The 8,807-nt window shown below is 43.0% G+C and overlaps 1 protein-coding gene across 1 annotated transcript; it reads left to right on the forward strand.

The window, feature by feature from the left end:
- The first annotated feature begins 3,037 nt into the window (after window positions 1-3,037).
- Window positions 3,038-8,118, forward strand: PNRC1 (proline rich nuclear receptor coactivator 1). The gene is made up of 2 exons (XM_015826130.1): window positions 3,038-3,494; window positions 6,125-8,118. Exons 1-2 carry the CDS (start codon window positions 3,063-3,065, stop codon window positions 6,557-6,559), a joined length of 867 nt encoding a protein of 288 aa, XP_015681616.1. The 5' UTR covers window positions 3,038-3,062; the 3' UTR covers window positions 6,560-8,118.
- The last annotated feature ends 689 nt before the right edge of the window (window positions 8,119-8,807 follow it).

Here is an 8,807-nt window from a genome sequence, read left to right on the forward strand (position 1 = left end):
TGTATAAAAGCACTTCTTTAGCATCACGGACTTCAAGTAGAAAATGAATGACATTCTCAAATAGAAGTGCTGAACTTTGACTAAATCTAATGACTACAGTTATGCATCTTATATTCAGATAGGAAAAGCTTTATATTAATATTACTCTTTTTAAATGGGAACACTATGGAACAGACTTTTGATTTGAACAATAAAATCCAAGAATACTGTTCATAGTTTACTTTACAATTCTGTTAATGTTTTAAATGATAAACATCATCAACACAGATTATTTAGTTAATAGTTTTACAGGTCAATAATTAATGTTTTATACATTACAGGTACCTGAGAGCAAATGCTAGATCAGAAGAGATTATAGAGAGATGAAGCCACTTCAAACACTCACAACATTGTCAAAGTAATTATAGGCAGAATCAAAAGATAATATTTGACATTTACATTTCATCTTCCTATAGAAATCAAGGCACTGTGTATCAAGTCTGTACAGAAATTAGAAAAGACTCTAATACATTTTAGCATGACGAACATTGACTTGCAGGTTCTTAATAAATCTTTATTGCTTTTTAAAGTATTTCCCCATTTTAAAGTGACTACTTAAATCAAGAAAACCTGGAATTATCACTATATTTATGCTCGAATTCCAGGTCCATCTCTAGTAATGAAAATAAATTCCCAAACTAAATATATATTAAGCACTTCCTCCTTAATTCTCCTGCCTGGTGGTCTTTGTGGATTCTACTGAAAGACTAAGTGGATCTCAAAAGCCCATCAATGTTCACCAACATGCTGTAGACAACATATTCAAACACTGACTAGCAATCAGCCTTAGTTTCACCATATATGCCAAATATATCAAATATACCATATCCTGTTTTATACCATATCCTGGGATTTATATATAGTGACTTTCTGTAACATCATTTAATCAGTTCATAAATGAGGGCAGATTGTAGCCCTGGAAATTCCCAGATCAGTTATTACATTGCAACTTCTCAATATTACATCATTGCCCTCCAGGAATTTTAGTCTAAGTAATGTGGCTTGGCTGATTTGTGAATATTACTTCACCTTAATATTTCCAGTATTTTCAAATTTCAGCCAATCTAAACATTCAGCCAATGTTTACAATATAAACATTAGTTTAAGATAAATGCTAATATTGCTTATATAAACAATTCTGTGTGAAACTAAGTTTAGATATTAGCATTGTTCATTACGTTAAATTTATATAAATCATCTCATTAGTTAAGAATGTCATGTATGCCTACATAAACATTTGCAACTAAAAAGCATGTTTTATTCTGTTTGCAGTTCAACTTACACATTTATTCAGGAATTAAAATTCTATTGCGTGGCAAGTCAAGACTAAACTCTTGCACGATCTTTTATTTTCAAGTATGCCTCACCCAAAACATTAGGATTTACTTCTGAATAAACATATATGGAGAGCAGACTACATAAAATTATCAAGATGAAATGTTTAGGAGTTTTTTTTTACAGAACACCTTATGGGCAAGGAAATATGGGTTCTTCTTGGTTGGCATTGTTGCAAGAGAGGGGAGCACGTTCTGAGGAAGAACTGGTTTATTAAACGGACAATTTCATCCAGTTTCTCACAGCTGGTTAGCAGTTAGCTTTGCAGGGATCCTGAGATTTACCGAGCAGAGGGTCCTGAAGAAAACTCTATTAAGAGAGACAGGCATTCTGGCTGGAGACAAGGCTCAAGGTCCGAGAGGCCACCAGGAGAAAGCAGCCCAGTAGATTTATTTGCAGAGGCCTTCCAGTTTGTCCAGAGTACTCTTCATGTCCCGGATATATCTAGCCAGGGCCGGTACCGGCTGCAGCTCCAGATCTAGCTCTTCGCAGCGCGCCATTAGCGTGTACATGGAGCGGATGCTTGTGTCTACGGCGTCTCCCAGGCTCTCCACCCCATCTCGGTAGGTCTGGATGCAGCCCACACTGAGGGTCGTCAGAGCCTGCAGGGCGCCTTGCACATTTCGCAGCAGCTCCTCCACTTGCGTCGCCACCCGGACGGCCAGACTTGCCAAGTCCTGCAGGGCTTTGGGATCAACCACCGGGATTTGGCAGGCGGAACCCATCCAAGAGCTCAGCCAGACCTGCTGATCTAAGCCGGTGGCCGCAAAGCGGGCAGGACTCTCCTCCTGACGGCCGGGGCCATCGCATTCCTCTAGCAACCCCGCGGCCTCCGGGCCTCGCGGCACCACCATTACTGCAGCCGCTGCCTCCTCCGCCATAGCCGGCCACCGGCGCCCGTTCGGACCTCCCGCTCTTTCTCCTTCGTCTCGTAAAGGCGACCACTTCCCACTCGCCTTTTCCTTCTCCTTCCGGATTTGCGGTCACGCAATTAAGGGAGGCGGGCTACGTGCCGTTCGGTTATTCTGATTGGGCGCCGCCGCCCAATAACGCAATCCTGCGCTTATTTACTCAGTACTTGACCGAAATCGGAGGGGCGGCCTGTCGCTAGGCCAGGGGTAGGCAACCTCGGCTCTTTTATGACTCGTGGACTTCAACTCCCAGAATTCCTGAGCCAGCTATGCTGGCTCAGGAATTCTGGGAGTTGAAGTCCACGAGTCATAAAAGAGCCGAGGTTGCCTACCCCTGCGCTAGACAAAGGACACTCCCCGCCCGCCATGATTTGCCGCTATGCCCACAGAAAACTTTAAAGGACTCTAGAAAGGGTGAGCCCCCCTCCCCTGCCTGCAAGCTTTATGCCTGCCCGGATTGGTGGCGTAGATGCCGTAAAGGAGCGACCTCTCTGCTGATTGAACAGTCAGGGACGGGAGGCGGACGCTCCCGCTGCGGCTTTCTTCTGATTGGCGGTCCACAGGAAGAGGGCGCGTCCTTCTCGAAGTAACAACAGTAGGGGCGTTGGGGTGCCTCGCTTCACTCCCCCGCCATGTTCTCCTGAGAGAGGATCTGCTCGCTTAAACCAGCGCGGCCTCGGCTCCAGCCGAGGTTCAGCAGTCCCATCCCCGATCTTTTTTCCCCTCCCTTGCTCACCCCTCCCCCCGCGCTGACGCGCGTATTCTAAAGCCTTCGGTATGGTGACTACCACAGCGCCTTCGCCCTTTCTAAACCGGGTGTCGGCCGGTACCGACGACTGTCGCCCGTTTCCTGCGTCCCTTTTTAAACGGCTCCTGCGGGCGGACTACGGCGGCGAAAGCCCCCAACCCGGCTGCTGTCCGGGCCTAGGACCAAACGGGAGCGCAAGACCGTCGCTGAAAAGAGTCAGGCGACGAAGACGGAAGATCCGTTCCGCTCCCTCTGGCCTCCTGCAGAGTCGCTACCAGCAATTCCAGCAACACCGGGCCGGCTTGGGACGGAAAAACGCCGCGCAAGGGACGCGCAACCGCGGCGACGTCCCCGCCGCTTCGTCAGACCCTGGATTGGACATGGGACGTTCCGCCGAGGAAGCTCCGGCGCCTTCGCCGAGAACGACCCCGGTCGTTACAAACAAGCCCTGCAGGAAAGAGGTAAGGCGTCAAGAGAGCCAAGAAGCGGCCCTTTCTCGAAGCGGAGGAGGGAGGAGCCGCCTTTCCGTTAGCTCGCCTGCGCGGAAAGGCAGCCGCCGCAGGGAGACTCCACGGGCGCTGATAGGTGGAAACCGCGCACCAATCGGCTCCGAGCCTGCGCCCAGCAACAGACGGATTCAGCTCGTGGGCCCAGGCCAGGGGTAGGCAACCTCGGCTCTTTCATGACTCGTGGACTTCAACTCCCAGAATTCCTGAGCCAGCATGGCTCAGCTTGGAACCTCTCCCTTTCCCCTCAGCATGGCTGGCTCAGGAATTCTGGGAGTTGAAGTCCACCAGGCATAAAAGAGCCAAGGTTGCCTACCCCTGGCACAGCGACGCGACGGCAAAGCCGTGGCCAATGGGCAACGGGGGAGGGCCGGCCTCCATGGCAGAGAAAAGGCTGATGGGTTTGGTTTCGCTTCGCAGTGCCCGCTCCCCCTCCGCTTGTTTACCGAAAAGCCAGTGTCTGGATTGGGAGAGGGGCGGTACGATGCGGACCGGACTTCCCAGCCAGTTTGATCTGTTCAATTTGTACATATTTGAATCTTAAATGTTATGGTCCCAGTGGAACCACCTAACTTAAGCTAATACAGTCCTGGGTTGTGTAAACAGAGGCATAGAATCAAGATCACGCGAAGTAGTATTACCGCTTTATAAAACCCTAGTCGCAGTGTTTCTCAACCTCGACAATTTTAAGGCATGTGGACTTCAACTCCCAGAATTCCACAGCCAGCATTGCTGGCTGTGGAATTCTGGGAGTTGAAGTCCACATGCCTTAAAATTGTCCAGGTTGAGAAACACTGCCCTAGTGAGACCACACCTGGAATACTGCAGCCAATTTCGGTCACCGTATCACAAAATAGATGTTGAGAGTTTGGGGGAAAAATTCAGACGAGCTACTAAGATGATCGAAGGCCTGGAGACTAAAACATACAAAGAAGAGCTGCAGGTCTTGGGTTTGGCTAATCTAAAGACAAGAAGAAATAGGGGAGACACAATAGCAGTGTTCCAGTATTTGAGGGGCTGCCACAAAGAAGAGAGGGTCAAATTCTCCAAAGCACCAGAGGGCAGGACAAGAAACAATGGTTGGGAAACTGATCAAAGAGAGAAGCAACCTGGAATTAAGGAGAAACTTCCTGACGGTGAGGACAATCAACCGGTGGAACAGCTGGTTGTGGGCGCTCCATCACTGAAGATTTTTAAGAAGTGACTGTCTGAGACGGTGTAGGTTCTCCTGCTTGAGAAGGGGGCTGGACTAGAAGATCTCCAAGGTCCCTTCCAGCTCTATTCTATTCTAACTAGATGTCACATAGTACAGAGGTCTCCAACCTTTTGGTTACCAAGGACGGTTCAGTGGAGAGAAGTTTTTCCACGGACTGGAGGGTGCGTAGTTTTGTGTGCTGCCTGGATAGGCTTGTTTGTGCACATTGGTTGCTGGCATGCTGCTGCCTGGTATCGGGAGTTGGGGACCCCTGACATAGTATATGCCTTGTTTTAATTGTGATGCTTCTGTATAGAAGGGTCCTTGTGGCTTGTGCTTCATCCTGGCAGGCAACTGGTGTTTAAATGTTTTTAAGGTCAACCATTCCCCTCCCCCCCCCCCCCCCAGGATCTTCCAGACATTAGGGACACCTTACAGAAAATACACTCTTTTCTGTTGAGGGCTGTCTTCATTTTCGTAGTTTTTCCCTTATCAAGATCTTTATCAATCTTGCAATGTAGCATAATCTGATGGTTTATACCAGGGGTCTTCAAACTTGGCCCTTTTATGACTTGTGGACTTCAGCTCCCAGAATTTCTTAGCCAGCATGCCTGGCTGAGGAATTTTGGGAGTTGAAATCCACAAGTCATAAAAGGGCCAAGTTTGAAGACCCCTGGTTTATACTAGTTTTAACTGGCACTGTTTCTCACTTAGGAACATTATTTTAATGTTTTGTGCATTGTAAAAATCTGAATTGCACAGTTTAGTAGGAAACAGTATTACAGCTATGAAATCCTCAGATCCCTAATCAAATCCTCAGGTCTTTAATTGGTCATTTGAGTAGGAACCTATGTGACTAGTTAGAGGAAAGTTACATTATTATTTTAATTCACAGTTTTAAAGTAACTAACTTAGTTGAATATACAAGATACAGCAGTGGTTTGATTGGTGATAAAAATTCTCATACCTCAGGTAGCAGTGCATTCCTCAACCATTTAGCAAGTAACCTTAAATTTTGGGCTTAAAAGCACACTCTTGAAATTAGTGGGATTGAAACATATACCTGTATAGGATTAGTATTAAGATGTTAGAATTCTACTTGTTTTTGTTTTAATTTTTAACTATGATTTTTAGACAAGTGCTATCTTGTCTATTGTCTCTAAAGTGAGACAGGTCCTGAAATCTCTAGTTTACAAACTGAAGGCAAGGCAAGAAATGAATTGTGAAGTGCACGCAGGCAATTTATCACTAGGTGAGCCTAACTTTTATTTTTAAATGGAACTATAAGCTAACATGTAATGGAATAAAGGATTAAATAGAGTTTATTAAATATTAAGACATTACATATTATTGTCAGAAATATTTATGAGATTATCTTTTATCTTTGCAGTTGTTCAAAAACAGGATGGGAAAATCTGAGAAGAATCCGCTGCCTTACAATCAGCCTGTTCACAATATGCATCTATCTGACCAATCGAAGAGTAATAGACAGAGGAGTAAATGTAACATACCACTAAATAAATTTCCATCTACAAAAAAGTGTGAAAATACATTTTGGCAAGAATCATTATCATCTGAACTCATTAAAAGGCAGGAGAAAAAGTCTCTGGAAAATGCAGAAAATTTTAAAGCAAAGAAATCTATTTTTCTGACAGAAGCTAACCAAAAAGAAAATTATGCTGGGGCAAAATTTAGTGATCCTCCTTCACCCAGTGTCCTTCCAAAACCTCCCAGTCATTGGGTTGGGAGCACTGTTGAATTTTCTGACCAAAACAGGAAGATGATGGAAGTCCATTTAAAGACACTCTTAAAAGTTCAAGCATAGCTTCTGGATATTGACAAAGGACATGCCAGCAATCTAAATCCAGCCTTGTTGCATTTTAATGTTCAAAGGACTGACTAGTCTTAAAAACAGAAACTTGTACTCTAATTTTTTATGGATATGTAAATAGTGTATATCATGTAATGTGTATATTCATATTTTGAGGTACATTTTAGTTTTGTTATGAAAGGATGTATTTTACATTGCCCATGCGGTAGATGGCTTTTGTACATAATAATGGACATCTTTTTAAAGTGTGTTTGACACATGGAAAGATCTGTCAACATTTGCACAAGGTATTGAGATTTTTCAAAGGAAAAAAATCTATTGACATTCAAATGGAAATGTGAAAACGTTATTGTTGCACTACTGAAAAATTTTACAGTCTGTGGCACACAACATTTTATTGAAAAATAAGCTTTCAGAAAGATGTGAATTTGTTTGAAAACAGTATATGGAGTTAAATTCAATTACACCATACAAGCTTCCATACAAACGTTGGAATTTAATTGACAACACCTGAAATCTAGCACTTATTATCTAACATGGATAATAGTGCTATCTGCCAGAAATAATTGACTAGTTTAAAAAAAAATTAAATAAAACAATTTGGCCTCCCCTTTACTTGGTTATCTTTTATGTATTTTTCTGTCTGGCTGAATTTTGATAAAGCAATATCAATTGTAAGCATTTTGGGTTATGTCAGTGATAACAGGTTACATTTTCTAAATGCTATAATTATTAATTAGAAGCAATGTAGTATTTTACAATATAGTAATTTCTTTTTATAAGTTCACTGCATTGTATTAAGATTGCATATAGATGGAGTACTCCATAGCCTTAACAGTGATAGTCTTAATGGCCTAGAAAATTGGTCATTAAAATCACAAACTGGGTGCAACTGCATATTACAATGTGAATGTCAATTTAAATACCGGTATACGGTATAATAGCTGAGGCCCAGTACACAAAGCATATATTTTCCTGCAGCTGAGATATGCGGGTCAGAGTTCTTCCATTTACTCTAGCAAATTTAATTTTGCTGACTTTAGATATGGAAGACTTGTACAGTACTCTTCTGTATAATTAATAGGAGACCCTTGAAGTAAAAGCTAGTTCCTTAATGTGAGAAACATGAAAAAGAACTGTATCCTTTTCAACAAGATCATATCTAAAGAAAGATATACCTTCTGTCCACTGTTGAAAATGCAAGCGGATCTTCATGGTAAGTGTATTTTTTCCAGTGCTACTCCCATCATTAATTGCAGCCTGTATATACAGTTGCTTGTTCCTTATCAAACTGGTTCAGAAATAACATTGATGTTTATCTGGAATGTGTCATTTCTGGGAGCAGTTTGTATATTTTCCATAAGTAAAACTTCCAGAACAGATGAAAGGGAATGTGGCGAAACTGGGATGGTTCTGTTTCTGTAACAATGAGTTTTGCACACTACCATATTGGGAGCTGTACAAGTTCTATGTTGAAGTAACAAGGCATAATTCCAAGTCATATTACAAAGCATGGTTAATGTATAACAGACAAAACACATTAACCCCCAGCCCTGAAATACAGTGAGGGGGAAATTTTTTTTGATCCCCTGCTAATTTTGTACGTTTGCCCACTGACAAATGATCAGTCTATAATTTTAATGGTAGGTTTATTTTAACAGTGAGAGACAGAATAACAAAAAAAAAATCCAAAAAACACATTTCAAAAAAAGTTATAAATTGATTTGCATTTTAATGAGTGAAATGGGTATTTTGACTCCCCAAGTGTTCAATAAAGCTGGATTTGCTCCTCTCTGTGGCAAATCTAGCTAGGTCAGCCAGATTGCAAGGCTCTGTGTAACTTGCTAAAGACAGCAGACCTTAGGACGGGTTCTCAACCTTGGCAACTTTTAAGACTTGTGGACTTCAACTCCCAGAATTCCTCAGCCAGCTTTGCTGGCTGAGGAATTCTGGGAGTTGAAGTCCACAAGTCTTAAAGTTGCCAAGGTTGAGAACCCCTGCCTTAGGAGCATCTTGCTCTTTTGGTGATATAGGGAGCTGCCTCATTCCACATGACACACACTGCCGTGTTTTGTCTGCATAGCTCCTTCCTGAACTGGGTGAAAGTCTCTTAATTCCACAACTAGGTTCTAGCACTGCCCACAATGTAACAGTATCTCTTGACCATGCTGTTCAGTGCTAGTGCAACTAAGAGACCAGTCGTCAGTCAAAATCCCCTCTTCAAAACTGAAAGAGCTGTGGT

Source organism: Protobothrops mucrosquamatus, unplaced genomic scaffold, assembly GCF_001527695.2.
Source record: "Protobothrops mucrosquamatus isolate PMUCROS unplaced genomic scaffold, P.Mucros_1.0 scaffold_206, whole genome shotgun sequence".
Taxonomy (NCBI): Eukaryota; Metazoa; Chordata; class Lepidosauria; order Squamata; family Viperidae; genus Protobothrops; species Protobothrops mucrosquamatus.